This window comes from Chiloscyllium plagiosum, chromosome 30 (genome assembly GCF_004010195.1).
Source record: "Chiloscyllium plagiosum isolate BGI_BamShark_2017 chromosome 30, ASM401019v2, whole genome shotgun sequence".
NCBI classification, from domain to species: domain Eukaryota; kingdom Metazoa; phylum Chordata; class Chondrichthyes; order Orectolobiformes; family Hemiscylliidae; genus Chiloscyllium; species Chiloscyllium plagiosum.
Genome location: NC_057739.1, coordinates 34,531,060 through 34,550,490, shown reverse-complemented (window position 1 = coordinate 34,550,490; position 19,431 = coordinate 34,531,060). Strand labels below are relative to the sequence as shown.

The window sequence follows — 19,431 nt, the reverse complement described above, 5'->3', positions numbered from 1 at the left end:
ACCTTGCAGGCACTCTGCCTCTATTCCTGATGAAGGGCTTTTGCCTGAAACGTCAATTTTCCTACTCCTTGGATGCTGCCTGAACCGCTGTGCTTTTCCAATACCACTTGGTCTAGAATCTGGTTTCCAGCATCTGCAGCCCTTGCTTTTAACCTTTTTTGAAGTAAACCGCTGTGCTTTTCCAATACCACTCTAGTCTAGAATCTGGTTTCCAGCATCTGCAGCCCTTGCTTTTAACCTTTTTTGAAGTAGTGCCAATGGGATATTTACTTCCATCTAAAAGGTAACTCATCGAAAAATGCAGTCCGTAGTATAGAACTGAAACTTCAGCTAAGGTTTTATGCTCAAGTCTCAGGACATGAAACTGAACTCACATCTTTGACTTGGATGAGAGAAGACTATGGTTTGAGCTAAGGTTAATAGCTACAAAAGAAACATGAACTATGTTCAGGTTGCATTTCTTCATTCTGTTCCAGCTCAAAAATTAGTCAAAGAATCATACCATTAAACCTTTTCTTTAAAAAGATATGCCTGATGATACTGGGACTCCCCTACTCAGTACAACTGCACCTTGTATGCAAAATTAACGATACTAGACTAGTTAGTACCTTTGGAGACACAAATCTTAGAATTTCCCTCCTATTTCCTACTTTTCCTCGCTGAGCGCTCCTAGCACTTTTTAAGGAGTTGTCTGTGATAACTAAATCAAGCAGTTTGGTTGTGTTTGATGCAATGATTGAAATTTGTGGATTTGGAAAATGACCTACTATCATTGTTGCTCAGGATAATATCTGGCAGGAAGATGATTTAATAAGATGGTAAATGCCTTTACCCGACCAGGAAAATTTCAACATGATTAATTCAAGACTTTTAAATGTTGATATTCAATTACAATGTTGCAGTGTAGTAGGAAACGATAAAAAGACAAACCTTGTGTCCAGATTGTTTCCTTCTAAAGCGGTCCATTAAAAACGTTGATAGAATGTCCTCCATTTTCATTTCAGACACACTGAAGAAACAGAAAACTAAATATCATACATCTTTTCCATCAACAGCTAGCAATGATGTAGTTCTGTTAAAGAAAGATTTAATTAACCAAGAGGTATGTGTGTATGGGGATTTAAGAAGAGAGGGGAAGGGGTTCACCTGACCATTAGGCCAGGTTGGTTTTGCACCATTATTACTGTGTATCATCATCAAAAGCAGCATTGTGCTTCCAGGTTTGTTTCATAGTGGCATCAATCTTTTATTTTACATTTATTTTGCAGTAACACTGCCAAGCATCACCCTACTAGTAGATTCAAAGATCATTTTTGAGAATGTATCCCACATTTCAATAGAAGTCATGCACCTTTGTATTTTGCTCCCCATTTCTTATTCATCTTGTTTCTTCACTAGGTTACCCTAGACCACACTCTGCAACAATCATCTCCTAAACTTGACTGGATCCCAGAATAGACTAGATGACCCAAAGTTCATAATTCTTGCCTTGCCTCCTTGCTGAAATACAGTTTAAATCAATTTTCTGATCTTCCATGCAACTGCCACAGTTCTCTACTGTGACATGACAGGAACTTGTGCGTATGCATAGAAAATCTTATCATTCTACTCTCTAAAACTCAAAATGTGAATGCCTGTGTAACAGAATAGTCAAACAACTAAACTCACTTTTGATTTGCACAAAAATTCAACATTTTAAGCCACAAATTTATATGAATGAACTCATAGCTCATTTTGCTGCTTGTCTGGTCTGAATCAGTTACTTTTGCAGAGTGATCTACTATAGGTTAAGCTGTAATTAGAACTGCAGATTTGTTTTTCTCTGAAAAAGAGTTCTGGGGAATTCAGGACCCAGCCAGTTTTTAATTCTAAACTTAGATATGGGAGACCAGCGGTAGCACACTACTGTACAAATCTCACCATAACAAGTTGAATTGGTGAGACAGCAACAGCAAAGTGCCTGAGTGTGGAACTTCAGTATCAATCATCAAACATGGCTCAGTAGCACTCCCTGACTTATCACAATGTTCAAAACTTGAGCTCCAACACATCAACTTGGAGATGAAGTTTTTCGAACTAGACATCTGTTGTCAATGTGGCTATTATGGATTACACAGATTTTCTCCAGGTCCTGCATGTTACACATCACTTGCCCTGCCATCTTGATTTTATTTGTATTTAACTACCAGGATTTTAAGTTTAGAATATCACTCAATGATTATTTGTAAATATCTTATGAAGTTTGCTTCCAGTCATGCAATCAATTTAGTATGATACTTTAATAAAAGCAAATTACTGCGGATGTTGAAAACATGAAATAAAAAAAGAGTGATGGTGAAACTCAGCAGGTCTGGATCGAAGGAGAGAGAAAAATAGTTAATGTTTTGAGTCTGATATGTGACTTTATTACTGAAGAAACGTGGTAAGGAAAAGCCAGAGAACTATAGACAGTGAGCCTGACGTCAATGGTGGGTAAGTTGGAGGGGATTCGGAGGAACAGGATTGAAATGTATTTGAAAAGACAAGGACTGATTATGGATACTCAACACGGCTTTGTGCACAGGAAATTCTGTCTCACTAAACTGATTGTGTTTTTTGAAGAAGTGACGAAGAAGACCGATAGAGGCAGAGCGTTGGACGTTATCTATACAGACTTCATCAATGCAGTCGACAAGGTTCTGCACAATAGACTGGTTGGCAAGGTTAGATCACATGGAATACAGAGAGACCTAGCCATTTGGATACAAAATTGGTTCGAAGATAGGAGACAGAGGGTGGTGGTGGAGGGATGCTTTTTGGATTGGAGGCCTGTAATCAGCGGTGTGCTGCAAAGATTGTGTTGGATCCACTGCTTTTTGTCATTTATATAAATGATTTGGATTTGAATGTAGGAAGTATGGTTAGCCAGTTTGCAGATGACACCGAAATTGGTAGCGTAGTGGACAGCGAAGAAGATTACCTCAGAGTATGACGGGACTTTGATCAGATGAAGCTCAATTTAGATAAATGAGAGGTGCCGATTTTGATAAGGCAAATCAGATTCTTATACACTTAATGGTAGAACCCTGGGGTGTGTTGCCGGGGTAGGACCTTGGGGTGCAGGTGCATAGTTCTTTGAAAATGGAGTTGTAGGCAGATAGGATAGTGAAGGCAGCGTTTGATATCTTTGCCTTTATTGGTCAATGCATTTCGAGTATAGGAGTTAGGAGGTCATGCTGTGGCTGTACAGGACGTTGGTTTGGCCACTTTTGGAATACTATATGCAATACTGGTTTCCCTGCTAAAAGGAAGAATGTTGTGAAACTTGAAAGAGTTCAGACAAGATTTGCAAGGATGTTGCCCAAGTTGGATGGTTTGAGCTTGAGGGAGAGGCTGAATAGGCTGGGGCTATTTTTCTAGGGAGTGTTGGAGGCTGAAGGGTGACATTATAGAGGTTTCTAAAATCATGAGGGGCATTGAGAGGGTGAATAGCCAAGTCCTTTTGCCCAGGATGGGGGAGTCCAAAACGAGAGCGCATAGATTTAAGCCGAGATGGGAAAGATTTAAAAGGGACCTAAGGGGCAACTTTTTCCTGCAGAGGGTGGTGACTGTATGGGACAAACTGCCAGAGGTGGCGGTAGAGGCTGGCACAATAACAACATTTAAAAGGTACCTGGATGGGTACATGAATAGGTAGGGTTTAGAGGAATTGGGTGAAATGCTGGCTAATGGACGAGATCAGTTTAGATATCTGATTGACATGGACGAGTTGGACTGAAGCATCTATTTCTGTGCTGTACATCTCTATGACTCTACTCTATGACTACGATTCTGCGTAATGGATATTCCATTTCCATGTAATAAATTATTCCATACATAATACTGGTGTCTCCCCATGTTGATTTAAACAACTGTTCCAGGTTAGAGGGAGAGATTAAAGACTTACAAACGAACTACCTATACAATCATGTAACACTTCCACTCGGGTCTTGCTGCATCTGGCTCCCTCTCAGGCAACTCATTTGTAAAAGGACACTAAACTTTGACTACACCAAATTCCCTCACTTACCAAATTCCCAGATTTAAGCACTCCACTGCATAGCATTCAGTCTCTAGCTGCAGTTTTGTCTGAATAAATGTATGCTCTGTTGCTATTCTGTCATCTGTTCATATTCTTTTTTTGACCCTCATATCCTTGTTTCCCATTTGATCAGTATTTTTATTTCTTTCCCTTTGTCATTGTTTTTCTTAAGTTGCAGATTGCCATGTTTTCTCCTTCACTCTAACTATCAATTGCTCTGAATCCACATTTCCTCTTTAACGAAGTATGTGTCAGAGTACACTTTAGTGAAATGTACTGCATGACAATTTTTTTGTGAAAGGTTAATGAAAACATCATGGATTAAAATGGTGGGGAGGAGGGGGTAATAGTGATAGCACTGATCATTCCATTGCCATTCTCTCCTGGCAACCTGCCAGGCACCAATCTCCAAGATATTTGAACTGAATCACAGCAGGAAGCCATCATCCAAGTGCCTGTGCCAGGCTGAAGCCACACTTGTCTTATTGAATCAGTGAATGAGCAATCACAGAGCTGAGAAATTGCAAGGCTGGCTGTGGAGCTTCTGTGAGCAGTTCACTAACAGACCATGATGTACGCAATACAGCAAAAAAGGTAGCGTGGAGGTAGAGAAGACAGTGCAAAACAAACCTACACTACAACAATTTTCAAATTTATACTGAATATATTGAAAATTCAAATCTATCACAATTATACATTAGAATTCTTCCCAAAAAGGAACAAATAGTAAAAAAAAGTGCACAATTTCTCAAATGCCACGCAAAAATGATTTTAGTGTAATTTTGATTAAATTGTTAATTAAAAATGTTCATAAGCTATCCTGACCAGCAATAAGTGCAGCCTGAGGCAAAAAGCCAATGGCACTGACAGAAGCAGGACAGCAGGTGGTCTATTCTATTGACCTGCTCATCCTTCTTCCTGATTGGAGGAAATATGAATGCAAGGCAGGAGTCCAGATTATTCAGTAACCGACTCTGATTTATGTGTTCCACTGCAATAAAACTCTCACCTGAGCAGGAAATGCATATGTACATTTAAATCCGTGTAAAAAGTAAATTTCCACATAAAACCATCAACTCCAGGTTATTTAACATATCAATTTAAGGGTCTGCAAACCCTGCAGATCCAGACTATCCCAGGAACTGCATCCCTACAACGAATGCTTGAAGTGCCCACCCGCTAATCAGCATTTCTTGATTTCTGTTGTATTCTATTCAGTATTTGTGGTGGTGCGCTTTATTGACTTTACTCTTTACCTAGTTTTTTTTTTAATACTGAAGGAAGACACTTTTACCAGTTTTCTAACATTCCCCCACATTATTTACTTATTGAAGCACTCACTGGTGCACTTTTACACAAATCCATATACAACTTTCCACATACATTGCTTCTCCAAGCTGGAGTTGTGATCTATATATGTGTTGAAAATGTGTTGCTGGAAAAGCGCAGCAGGTCAGGCAGCATCCAAGGAACAGGAGAATCGGCTTTTCAGGCCTGCTGGACACACTTTCCTCATTCCTGAAGAAGGGCTTATGCCCGAAACGTCGATTCTCCTGTTCCTTGGATGCTACCTGGCCTGCTGCGCTTTTCCAGCAACACATTTTCAGCTCTGATCTCCAGCATCTGCAGCCCTCACTTTCTCCATCTATATATGTGTATTCCTTAAGTGAACAGAAAGTGGAACAGGCAACCTTTCTGCAAGAGTGAAAGGTTTTATAACATATCATTTACAAAGTTTGGTCAGTAATTCAACGCTGTTGCTATACTAATCATTCAAATCACTGAAATTGTGCTCTTTATTCCCTCCATCTCAGTGAATCAACTTAAAACAGTTCTATGTTTATGAATTCAGAGCAAGTTAACTCGAGACAACTAAACACACCACTCCCTATAAATACCAAGTTATCGTGCCCACGAGTCCGTTTTATACAATGGGCTTAGTCCACAGAAATTCTATTTCAACCTTTCAACAGATTTTGTCACTTCTCATTAAAAATTTGAAAGAACCTAATGGAATTTTGCACCTAAATTGCAGATACCCAGAAATTAAACAGGAACAACATTTCAAAGCATAGTTTCATGTAATTTTAGATCAGCCATTTAAGCTTTACTGATAGTAGCAAAGTAATTAATGATAAACTTATAAAATATGTTACAGAATAGGTGGTTTGGATATTTTTATTCAGTCTTCAGCAGGTATTATCCACACTAGACTGAGGAAAAGGAAAAAACCGGAAGCTACAAATAAAAGGACTTGCTGCTATATCAGAGATTTCATAGTCAGAAGATACACAGCACTAGGTTATAGTCTAACAAGTTTATTTGAAATCACAAGCTTTCAGAGCGCTGCTCCTTCACCTGACGAAGGAGCAGTGCACCGATAGCTTGTGATTTCAAATAAACTTGTAGGACTATAACCTGATGTCGTGTGACTTCTGACTTTGTCCACTCCAGTCCAACACCGACACCTTCAAATCAGAGTTTTCATGACAACAGGGTACCCCAAATTACTTGACAGCAAAGTTAATACTTTTGAACTGTTTTCATGGTGGTTATGTGGGAAATTAGCAGCCATTTTGCACATAGCAAGCTCTCCCAAATGACCATATAATGATTTTATGTTATTTGGTTTGGGGGGATAAATAATGGCCAGAACACCAAGGATAATGTCCCAGCTCTTAGAAATCATGACATGGGGTCTTTTGCATCCACCTGTGAGTGCAGTTTAGCATAATCTAAAATAGTATTTCTGGCTCCCTGGAGTGCCAGCCTTGATTCTAGTGTTCAAATCCTGGTGAGACAAGAACTCAACAATTTCTTGACTGAAGCAAAAGCACTATTTAACTGAATCATAGCAGACTCTGTAAAGTGTGTAAAATGATAAAGATATAATTATAAAATAAGTGTTATTTTTAATATTTATTCTATATATGCTATGTAATTCTATGTTGTTCTTTATGAATAAAATACAATTGAAAAAATGCATGGTTATCAGTATCAAAGATATCACAAAATTTTATGTCATGTGACTCTTGACTCTTGACCTGGGGAAAATAAAAGTCTATGTTCAAAACATTAGTCACCGGTTCAGACACATAATAGAAAGCATGGTGAATTACAACAGTGTGGAACATATCTATACCCAGAGTAAGTAAGTCCCAGAGTATTACTACAAGAAGTCATTGAACAGAAACCAGGAACTTTCCCTGAAGTATACAGCCAGAGGCACCTTGGGTGTTCATAAATGTCATTTCAAAATGTGAAATGTGAAAGCAGGATATCTGGCTGTTATTGGTGAAACCAAGAGGACTAATGGGGAAAGATACTTTAAAAGCAAAGAGTCTTTACTTTCAAAACACAATGAAGCCTAATTAGATCAAGATATTAGACAAGTCCATAACATTTATAAGTAATGTGTACAAGATAGAATAGGAATTTTCAACAAAAGGAAAATCTTAAGAAATCCTTCTTCCCAAGGTAAAACAGATCACTTAACTTTTCCCATTGCAAGAAGATAATTATCCTCAGATTTGATCTTCACTTTAATAAAAGTTACAAAATGGAGCTTAAGCAGTTTAGAGTACATTGTAAACATGGACAAGTTAGGCAGCAAGCCCATGACAGCTGAGCTTATGATCAGAGCTGGGAACCATACAGTACTGACTCAGTAAATGAATGAACGGACAGTGAAAGCTGATGAATTGCACCAATGATCCATAAAGGCAGTTTACAGCATGGTGCAACACACGCCGTCAAAATAAATTGCTGTCCAGTATTATAAACAGAGCATTATGGAGACAGCTCTGACAATTTAATTTAAGATTTGGGCCAAAAACCCAGTATGCAGTTTTTTTTTGCCTAGCACGAAGGATGATAAGAATGTATTTAAAGGATTTGCAGTTTGCAATACAAATGCTTCAGGTTAGAGGCTGACCAATATTAATATAAGGTGCCTCAATAAGAAGGGGTTTATCAAGCCATGTTACAAAACAATTTAGGAGGATTGGTGCAATTGCCTTTCAATAAATACATTTGTTTTGTAGCATGATTTTATTGATTTCCAAAGTACACTTTTGATACAAATTTAGTGAAGCTGTGCTATTGTTAATCTTATTTGGCAAAACTAGTAGTTTTGTTATTTATCAATCCCATTCCACAGATAAATCTTTTTAATTCTAACTTTGTCTTTCAAAATAAGACAAGCTTTGGCAAACAGTGCAAAAGTATGCAACTCAATGGAGTTCAAGGGCACAAAGCAACATACACTATTTAAGGAACAATGGACAACTAAGTCAGAATAGTCATGTGAAATAGAACTAAACCTAACCTTGACTACCCTTCTTAACTTTGGTCCCGTGTCTAACCTGGTTTCCACATCCATCTCAATTCTAAAGAAGAGTTACATCAGACATGAACCATTTATTTCTTAATCTACAGGTAATGCGAGACTTTAATATCTCCATCACTTTCTGTTTTTATTTCAGATTTCCAGCATCCACCGTATTTTGCTTTTACTCTCACATTCAACTTTTCTTTTAGATTTGCATCAGACTCAGATACTGAATACAGGATGTATTTAAATAATTGCAATATAATTGCAGACATACTTTGCAATTCTAAGATGGTCCATTATTTGAGGTTGTTGCTGTCATTATCAAATTGGAGAAGTTTCAATTCTTTCCTAGCTTTAATGTTTTGAGTAAATAACTAAATGCTGGGTATTATGTTATAAACTTTATGGATAACATTGGCATTCCTACATTAGAGAAACCGCACTCAAAGTTTAGGTGTCCCTAAAGTCAGTATTTGGCATGGACAATAATCTCAAAGTGAAAATAAAACTATTTTCTGTCACATTTACATTAAAAATTAACCAAAACACAAAAACAATCTGTCTTGAAACTTCTTCCATTGTTGCAAATTTATGTTTAAAAATAGTACATTGTTTTTACATATAAAGATTCAGAGAACAACACTGCTGCCTCTCAGCACCAGCAACCCAGATTTGATTTCACCCTTGGGTCACTGTCTGTGAAGAGTTTGAACATTCTTCCCATGTCTGAGTGGGTTTCCTCCAGGTTCTCCAGTTTTCTCCGACAGTCCAAAGATGTCCAAGTTAGGTTGATTGGCCATGCTAAATTACCCAGAGTGTCCACTGATGTGTAGGCTAAGTGGATTAGCCATGGGAAATGCAGGGCTACACGATTAAGGGTGGTGTTGTGAGGAGGTTGGATGCTCTTCAGAGTTTTGGTGTGGACTTGATAGGCCAAATGGCCTGCTTCCACACTGCAGGGATTCTGAAACTAACTTCATTTCAACTGCTAAGTTTAATCGACAGAGTGTACTATGCTATCCCTTTAGACTGGCTTCAGTAGGCAAAGATAGTTGATTTGAATAGTGATCTAATTATTCTAAGCTTCCAATTAAATCTCACCCTGCTTTAAGCTGTGATACAGCAGAAGCAATCAATCAATCAATCTCTTCAATACTAACCACAAGACTGCCAAAAGGTCAACAATTAAAACTTTGCAAAGTAACTACAACAGAAATAGAAACAGCAGTACGACTTCAGAAAACAGTATTCATTCCTTATTCTTTAACATGGCTGACCTGATTTGGTGAGATGCAAGCACATTTGCATATTCTGCTTCTGATGGAGTGAGGAAAAGAAGACTGTTTCCACTGGACCCAATTCGGGCTGTCCGTCCCACTCTGTGAACATACTCAGCAGGCAAGCTCGGAGCACTATACTGAAATATGGAAAAGAGGAGAAAATAGCTTCTAATATACTTGTTCTGTTCATCCCAACAAGATTACTAAATGAGATTAAAGTTTTCTCTTTTTCTGAATAATGCGAGAAAGTTCTAAAGGCCTTCTCACTCCTTCTAGGTAGGAAATTGTGTACTGCCATTATAATGACAGGGTGTGAGAAACTGGTGTGGTCACATTTCACCGAGGTAAGGAACTTAACTGAAACCAGCAGGTTCCTACAGACAGTGACAACCCCCTAAATGTGGACTCTCCATAGAATTAAGGAACTAATTTGAAGGAAAAAAACTAAAGTTAATTGTAATGATGCACCTCGAAATATTTAATTAGTCTAACGACACCACAAGCCTTCCTGAACCATGAAAAAGTTCATCTATACATCTGCAGAGCAGCATTTGTGTTTGCATGCGTGTGTGTATTGGCTCAAGAATGGAGAGGCATTATGCTGTTCTGGAGCAATAGGAGAAGATAATAGCAAGTTTTGAGAAGATTTGTGGCTCAGGTTGAGGTTCTGGATGTAGGTTTACTCGCTGAGCTGGAAGGTTCGTGAAAACGAACCTTCCAGTTCAGCGAGCAACCCTACATGTAGAGAAGATGATTGTTAAAAAGGCAAGAGATAAAGAGTAGGCCATTTAGCATCTCAACCCTGTTCCTTTGTTCAATTAGATTATGGTTGATTTACACTTCTTCCAAGTTCATTTACTCACCTTTGCTGCACATCTCTCTAACAAGCTGACTAACAAAGATCCTTTCTGCTCGGTCTTGAAAATATCAATTGATGCAGTGAATCCCCAAATAAGAGCAGGTTACAAAAGTTTTTTACCCCAGTAAAAGGAAAAGCTGAATCCTATTAAACAGCAAAAGCCAAACCAGTAGAGAAAGAATCTGGAGTGCGCTGGGACTTGAACTATCAATTTATTAATTTTTCATCTGTTCTATGATCTGACCTTAAATATTGGACAAGTCCACAGTACTTATAAGTGATGGGTACCAAAGGAAGAAGTCATTTGGCGCACTTGACTTTTGCCATGTCTCTGAAAGAACAATTAGTCTTACAACTCCATCTTTCCCATAATCCTGCAGTTTTCTTTTTCAAGTATATATCCAATTCAAACCCACATGTACAACTTTTCCATGCCACTAAATATGCAAGTAGTTACAACATTGCACTCAAATAGGTAATTATGCCTAAGCACTCAATGTCCACTGTAGTCCTATAGTTAAGAGGGAATCTAGTGGTTAACCAGATAAGCTGAAAAATCAACATCCATCTGAGCTGAAACAATTTCTGTCCCTAAAGGAAGCAAGTACTGGCCTTCATTATGAAATTGCGGAGTTTGGAGATAATAATATTACAGACGAATGGGTAAGGGGTCAATTGCATTAAGTGGTGTAACAGGCGAACTTGTCCTCTTATATGACACTCATCCATTGTGTGCAGGGTTGAATTGGTGGGGGGAGGGGGGGGGGGCGTGGGGGGAGGGGGGGGGAGTTTCTAATAACCTTGTGCTTGTCATCTCTTTGTGAGCAATGCTTCTTCATTTAAGTCTGACACTAACAAGTCATTTAACTGATTTTCCCAAGAACCTTAGTAACTCAAAAACAAGGTCAGAATAGTCTGTATTAAAAACAAATTAAATTAGTTTGGTTTTAAGAAACTGTAAGAAACAAATTTCAGTCGTGATCTGCATCAATTGTTTTAAGTATGAAGCTTAGAGGACAGAGCTCTTCAGGTGGTTGAATGTAGTGGTCATCACAGCATATGTGCAGTAACCAACTAAATGGGAGCCATTGCCACTCTGGTGAATATATTAAGATAACCTCATATTCTAGTACAACAAGTCTTGGACACCTCATCAGCTGTGTCGAAAGTATTGGAATTAAACTACTAAAACACTACGACCAGCTTCTTACTTCAAAGCACAATATACACTAAAACACAATACAGATATGCTGAACTAAGTAGTAGATATACGTAGATGATGACTAGGTCCTATGTAGTGTTGTTTCTAAGCAATAAATGGCTAACCATGCAACAGTCTGGAACGTACCATGTAGTTTAATAAACAGACCATGCAAAATCATTTTCTTTAAGATGTTCTTAAAGTTCTTTGAGATGGTGACCAAACAGATGGATGAGGATAAAGCAGTTGATGTGGCCTATATGGATTTCAGTAAGGCGTTTGATAAGTTTCCCCACGTTAGGCTATTGCACAAAATACAGAGACACGGGATTAAGGGTGACTTAGTGGTTTGGATCAGATGTTGGCTAGCTGAAAGAAGACCGTGGGTGATACGGTTGTTAAGAAGGCATAGGGTGTGTTAGCTTTTATTGGGAGAGGGATTGAGTTTGGGAGCCACAAGATCATGCTGCAGCTGTGCAAATCTCTGGTGCGACTGCACTTGGAGAATTGTGTTCAGTTCTGGTCACCACATTATAGGAAGAATGTGGAAGCTTTGGAGAGGGTTCAGAGGAAATTTACTAGGATGTTGTCTTGTATGGAGGGGAAGGTCTTATGAGAAAAGGGTGAGGGACTTGAGGCTGTTTTCGTTAGAGAGAAGGATGAGAGGTGACTTAATTGAGACATACAAGATAATCAGAGGGTTAGATAGGGTGGACAGTGAGAGCCTTTTTCCTCAGATGATGATGGTTAACACAAGAGGACATAGCTTTAAATTGAGGGGTGATAGATATAGGACAGACGTCAGAGGTAGTTTCTTTACTCAGAGTAGTAGGAGCATGGAACACACTGCCTGCAATTGTAGTAGACTCACCAACTTTAAGGGCATTTAAATGGTCATTGGATAAACATATGGATGAAAATGGAATAGTGTAGGATAGAGGGGCGTCAGATTGGTTCTACAGGTCGGCGCAACATTGAGGGCTACAGGGCCTGTACTGCGCTGTAATGTTCTATGTTAAGATGTACATGTGTAATCATGCTGCAATCTTGCATGTACTGCAGAGTCAATTATAAACTGTTTACGATACAGAAAAGAAGTTAGAGAGAATATTGGTCCAGGTTAAATCTATAACTACATTCTACTTTTGAAGTGCAGGTGCAGTACTGATGAGAGGTCCACCACTAAGAAAAACATAAGATTTATTATGAAATTACAAATTTGAACATCAAAATTTGCAAGACGGCTTATGCGACCATTAAATAAAAACATGTTTGTCACTGACGGAAAAAAATGCAGACACATGCCAAGGTTGTAGGATTGCCATTCATCTCCATGGAAACAGGAGACAGCAATGTCACAGTTACAACTGTGGCTGAAGCCAGTGAAACAGACCCAAAATAGCCCACGCATCTTACACCTCGGACAGGTTTCGACATCCTGGCCAAGTTGTCAAGCTGTTGTAGTTATAAGTGCTTATTTGTGAAAGCAAATAATTACTCCCTAAAGGTCACCTTCAGAAGATAGAAATCCTGAGCATGTAAAGTTCCTGTTCCTCCACCCACGGGGGTACCCTGTAAGGAGTATTCTACTCAGTCCCCTGGATTGCAATTACAGCACAATTCCACTGTTCAATTCTTGGAAAATATTTAAACCAGCGTGTACATTATGATACAATCTCACTTGGATGACAGGGAGTGAAGGTTCTAACTTTCTTGGGAAATACAGTTCTGGAGTTCATTACCGCTCCCACTATGACACTTAATGTTGGAATCCTCACCATTCAACTCATTGGGAAGGCACAAGCTCAGTTTAACACCCAATTTGAAAAGTTAATACCTCAAGAGATGCAGTCAAATAGTACTATCAATTTGTTTAAAGAGGCAGTAAACAAATTAAATTCAAAATCTTGTTGCTTAGATTCAGTTAATCCATACAAATCTGAACTCCCTTTAGAAGGCACCATAATGGTTCTTCACTCTTAATGTGTTCAAAAGCACAGAGGTTTACAGCACAGGCTATTCAAACCTGTGTGCGACTGGCAGGTTTTTGCTGAAGCAAACCAAAACCAATCCGATGGTCCTAAACTCTCCACTGCCCTCTTATAGAGCACATAGTATTTGTTACTTAGAATGCTATTGGTAGTACATCATTCTGTATTCCAACATACATTCAAAGAGATTTTTCCTAATATCTACCTTTACACTCAATTTTTAAATATCCTCTCGTCTTTGCCAGCGGAGGCTGAAAAATTGTCTCACTATCTCAATCCTTTCCTTGTGATCTTTTGACATTCTTCATCTTGGTGAACCCACATTCTACTTCTACCTACAACTTCATTTTCTGTTCTAAAACCGGGCATCCAAAACTGCACACAACACTCTCAAACTTTGGCCTAGAAGAGCAATTTTGCAAATTTATCACAGCCTTTCGAATCATATGCCCATGCTTAACTGTAAAATGATACCTTATTATAGTTTTATCTGCAGATGCATGTATGGTCATATGCATTGGAGGTGTCCCTGCTCATGCATGTCCTTCAGTATGCTTCCATTTAACTTATAGATCTAGTAACCTCCTTAAAAGGCTTTTCCTTCCAAGATGAAAGCTGACATTTCTCCAAATTAAACAGCATCTGTGACCTTACTGCACTTTCCACTCATCCTTACTAGTCCTTTACAACTCTCCTTGGTATTTTCCCAACCCCTAACTTCTGTGTTATCAAATTTTGAATTGGTGTTAAAATGATTCTTGGCTTATATAACTTCATACTCCTCTCCACTCCAGAAAGTCATTAATCTCTTGGTTTCTTGCCATGAACAAATTTCCCATTCACTGGAATACCCTCTTGCAGCAATTAGCTGGGGCCTCAGTGTAACATCCAAAAGACACTACCAATGGCAATGCAGCACTCCCTCAATGTTACTCTAGATTGTCAGCACAGATTAAAATCTGACATATTTGACTGAGAGCTTGCATTTACCACTGAATACTATTATGCAGCTTCATTGTTCCTTGTAAGTGGTGTCACAGGTAGATAGGTTAGTGAAGGCGGCGTTTGTCATGCTTGTCTTTATTGGTCAGTGCTTGAGCATAGGGGTTGGTAGGTCATGTTGCGGCTGTACAGGAGGACATAGAATACTCCAAAGTGGCCTAATCAATGTAATTCTGATCTCGCTCCTACAGAAAGGATGTTGTGAAACTTGAAAGGGTTCAGAAAAGATTTAAAGCATATTGCCAGGGTTGGAGGATTTGAGCTATAGACAGAAGCTGAAGAGGCTGAGATTATTTTCTTTGGAATGTCTGAGACTGAGAGGTGATCTTATAGATTTATAAAATCATGTGGGGCATGGATAGAGTAAGTAGGTAAGGTCTTTTCCGAGTGTGAGGGAGTCAAAAACTAGAGAGCATAGGTTTAAGGTGAGAGGGAAAAGATATAAAACGGACCTAAGGTACAACTTTTTCATGCAGAGGGTGATATGTGTATGGAACAACTGCCAGAGGAAGCAGAGGAAGGTGGTACAATTACAACATTTAAAAGGCATCTAGATGGGTATATGGATAGGGAGGGTTTACAAGGATATGGGCCAAATGCTGGCAAATGGGACTAGATTAATTTAGGATATCTGATCAGCATAGAGGAATTGGACCAAAGTGTCTGTTTCCGAGCTGTATATCTTTATGACTCTATAAGTGAGCCAAGCTGACACCAGCTGAAGCTATTACCGAAGTGCCACTGGCAAAGGCCTTTGAATGAACAGTGAAACGGTAAAGTGTAAAAGGCTAGTATTCACCTCATAGGCTTTATTTGAATGTTGAAATCATTTAACTGGAATGGAAAAAGAAACTTGGCAGACTGGGAAGAACCTTTTTACAATCAAAACACAAAGTTTTAATTGTGCTACTTAAAAAATTAAAATACAACATGTTTGTTATCTGAGAAACAAATAAATGACCATTACTGTAACTGACAGAGTAAATCAAGGATTATTTTAAAAACATACACAGAACTTATGAATCATTTCAGGTACACTAAGGAAGCCTGCTTGCTATTTAAGATTCTTACCTGAACAATCCACGTGACTTCTGGCAAATCCAGCCCACGTGCTGCTACGTCCTTTCAGAGAAAAAAAGACAGACAGAATAGAAGATTACATGGTGCTGAGACAAGACCCCAGCATGCCACTTGGTGGGCTACATGATGCCTGAAAGTACAGATGGACCGCAGGGCAATCGGTGCCAGCTTGTCAGTTGGATTCAAATGACTCATTTATTTGGTGCAGAAGCTTGCAAAGTGAGCAAGCTAACAGAGATAGGGAACCTAACGATTCACTAGGTGGGGCCACCATTTTGCCACTGTCATCCCAACATCCTGCCAAAAGTCATTATTGCCTTTTGCAGAAAGTCAGCAGCAGGGTAGTGGCCCCCGTTGTCCAGGCGACAGATTGTACTATGCTATCAGTGAAGGAATAAGAGGGAGTTAAAGCTGTCAGAAGCGCCTACAACTGCTTGAAACCAGAGGAAATTGGCATCTTAAGTTAGCTCTTCAGTGCAAGGTGCACACAATTCATATGAATGACCTTTTCTAAAACTGTACCATTACCAAAAGAACAAGGTCCAAATGAACAATTAGAGAGACAATATTATATGTAATTAAAAATATGTGCAACATTTTAATGTGAGCAGCCTTGACTGAAGCAAATCAACACTGCAATTCTAGGAATAAATCCAAAATGAACTGAAGCTTTTTAACCTCAAGCTGAGAAAATTTACATCAAAAGAAATTACAAAAATGGAGAATCTGCATAGAGGCTTACACAACAATTAAGGCATCATTAAATCTTATTTGTAAATGTGAAGTAGATTGAAACTTAACTGCTGCAAGCTCCATTAAATTTGCGTTTTACAAAAACGATATAGCAAAGGCTGCTTAAACACCAACCAGTCACATGGGGCTGAAAATTCAAATCTTTCCAAGAGAAAGGGAGAAAGGTCCTATCCCCCCCTACAAACAACTTGGTTAATTTTATTCCTATTCTTTGTAGACTCAGGCCCATATCACAACTCTTACTTTAAAAAAGGTTTTTTTTGGCATTATTCAAACGTTTCTTGGTGACGAGAATATAGTGCAAAGGGTGAAAGGAATGCATACAGTTCAAGAAGGGACAGTACCTTCGGGTTCAAGTTCACTGACAAGGTAATGGGGCGTGGGGAAAAAAATGGAAGGGATGGGACATTTATTCCTTCATCAATATCTCACTGTAACACTAGGAGAATGCTAAGATTGGTCAGTGTTTTCTTTGCCACTAATTTCTGACATGGCTACCATTTAATAGGTTAAATTAACTGTTTGGTTCCAAAATAATTAACCTTCTTGGTCTCTCTTTAAACAAAAGAGAACAAAACTGAAGCATGCTTAACATGCAACATGTTTGCACTACACTGGCAGTATTAGTCATGGTCCACCTGTAAGCTGCCAAATAAAAGCACAGGCGAGGGTCTGTAGTACTGGTGTGATGGTGGTGATAGTAGGGTCAAAGTGGGGTGTGGGGGGAGAAAGAGGGGAGGGGAAATCAATGTGTCTAAATTGTGAGAAAATGCTCAGAATGGGTGTGAGTTCAACTGTTATAGACAAAGATCTGCGTTGAAAGTATTCTCAATGTGGACAAAAAAAAAAGAGTTTTGAAGACACCGGCATGGACAATGAACTGCATGGCTATTCACAAGAAAATTTTCAGCATTTCAAAGTTTAGTATTTTAAACTGATTGCTGTTTTGGAAAGAAAGGGACAGTCTGGCACGAACTAGCATTGAGTGCTGTCAGGGGTTAATCGAGGTGACATGCACCAAGCTGGGTTAAGCTCATGCTGAAAGTTTACTTGGGTCATCTGTTCTGGTCACAATGTTATTCGATGGTTATAATTTAATGGTCCTTGCTGGTACAGCCCAGCTCAGAACTCACCACATGGCGAACTGTGGGCATGCACCCACATTCTAACATGCAATGGCATACCACCACAATAACTGGTTCCACGTGTAATTCAATAGCTCATTTCAAGGGCACGAAATAATACAAAAATTAATTTACAAAGAAAAGCAAAGATTGTAAAAAAAACTTCAGGTTGTGAAAGTGACCAAACATACAACTCTCAGGACTTCTGTTTTAGGCATTTCAACATTCTTCAGTATTTTTGTAGCTCAATGACAAAAGTTAACACTTTTGTAATACTCTTAAGTGTGAAGAGTCACAGAGGACCATAGGGCTGCTCTCTCATCAGAGAGGCAACTGGTGGTGGTTTAACCTGAGAGTTATCATGCATTAGGCGAGGGACAAGATTGAGAAGGTGGGACCTTGATGGTGACCTCAGATGGTACAGGAATTGAACTCCAATTGTTGGCATTATTGGATTGCAAACCAATCATCCAGCCAACTATGTAGATGTGTCTGCATATGCACTTATTTTAACATGATGCTGTTTTAGCTTTTATATTTTATCTGGTGAAGGTAAACTATTCGTAGCTATATACAATTAAAAATTGCAAGGTTTTGTTGTATAATTTTTTGTTGTCAATTAAATAAAATTATAACTATGACTGTATATGCAAAAGCACAGGTCAATAACTATGTAAAAGGAAAGTAATTCAAAAGTGTATGTTTATGCAGTTTTTAAAAAATCTTAAGTTCCCTCCACATTTTATGGCTTTGTATGGAGTCTTAACAGTGCAGGGATGATATTATATTACAGAATGCTGTGAATTCTTTTTTAAGCAATAGATTTTCATAGTAAAGAGATTCTACATCAATAAATATGCACCTGAAAAATTATACAAACAGAAAAAGCCTTGGAGTGAAACTTGAAATACACTAATCAGATTAAGCATGAAAAAACAAAATCAAAGCCTACACACGAAAACCTGGTGTTTTTTGCTCAGTCTTGCTTCTTTAGTGACAGCTTGCCTTGAAAGAGCAATTCAGGAGTGCGTCATCACAAACAGAATGAGCTCGGAAGGGTTTATCAGCGCTAATTACTCCCGATAGCTGTAATTTACACATTTTCGGTGGGTGGAAATAGTCAAGATTCACACGTTTAGAAATCAGCATCTGCCACCTTTGGAGTGCAGAATGCCACCTTCTGCAGTCTGAGTAGCAGCAAGGAGAGCCAAAACAATCCAACACAAGGTTCCGATTAATACCTGACAGCATTAGCTTGGTCATTTTTAGCTCTAAGTGGACAAGACACACCTGCCTTTTTATTAAACAAATAATTAGTTCAAAACGACCAGAAAGGAAGAACAGAAACAAACAAAGATACTGCTCATACAGTCTTAAATTTATAGTGCATGACAGTGCAATACTAAGTAGAAAAGACTTACAACAAAACTCCAGTAATCCACTGAGCTTCTAACATGGTTATACTGTGTCGGGACATGCCAAGCAAAGGCTTGCAATCTTCCCATAAGGGGAAGTCACCAGGTTGCCATCAGGTGTCTTTGAGTAAGCAGATGAAGAGCACAGTTCATGTAGGCTTGGGAACATATCTGGAACACTTGGCTGCAGGTGGCAATGGCCTGGTGATGCCAGTGTGAGAGTGGGGATGAAGAATGGTGTGGAAGAGAGATTGTGTGTCCATATGTTTAAAAAAAACTTTTCAATTAAATATACGTTAGCTTTTTCTTTACATTCTGGCAGCTTAGCTTTAA

The 19,431-nt window shown here is 38.7% G+C and overlaps 1 protein-coding gene across 2 annotated transcripts in view; it reads right to left on the bottom strand.

The window, feature by feature from the left end:
* The window catches only part of ddx31 (DEAD (Asp-Glu-Ala-Asp) box polypeptide 31), an 89,765-nt gene that overhangs the window by 39,942 nt on the left and 30,392 nt on the right, over window positions 1-19,431 (bottom strand). For both annotated transcript variants that reach the window (XM_043720330.1, XM_043720329.1), the window contains exons 15-17: window positions 15,798-15,848; window positions 9,671-9,810; window positions 931-1,009 (exon numbers count right to left, since the gene is read on the bottom strand). In XM_043720330.1, coding sequence (XP_043576265.1) covers window positions 931-1,009; window positions 9,671-9,810; window positions 15,798-15,848 — 270 coding nt within the window. The remainder of the gene's footprint in view (window positions 1-930; window positions 1,010-9,670; window positions 9,811-15,797; window positions 15,849-19,431) is intronic.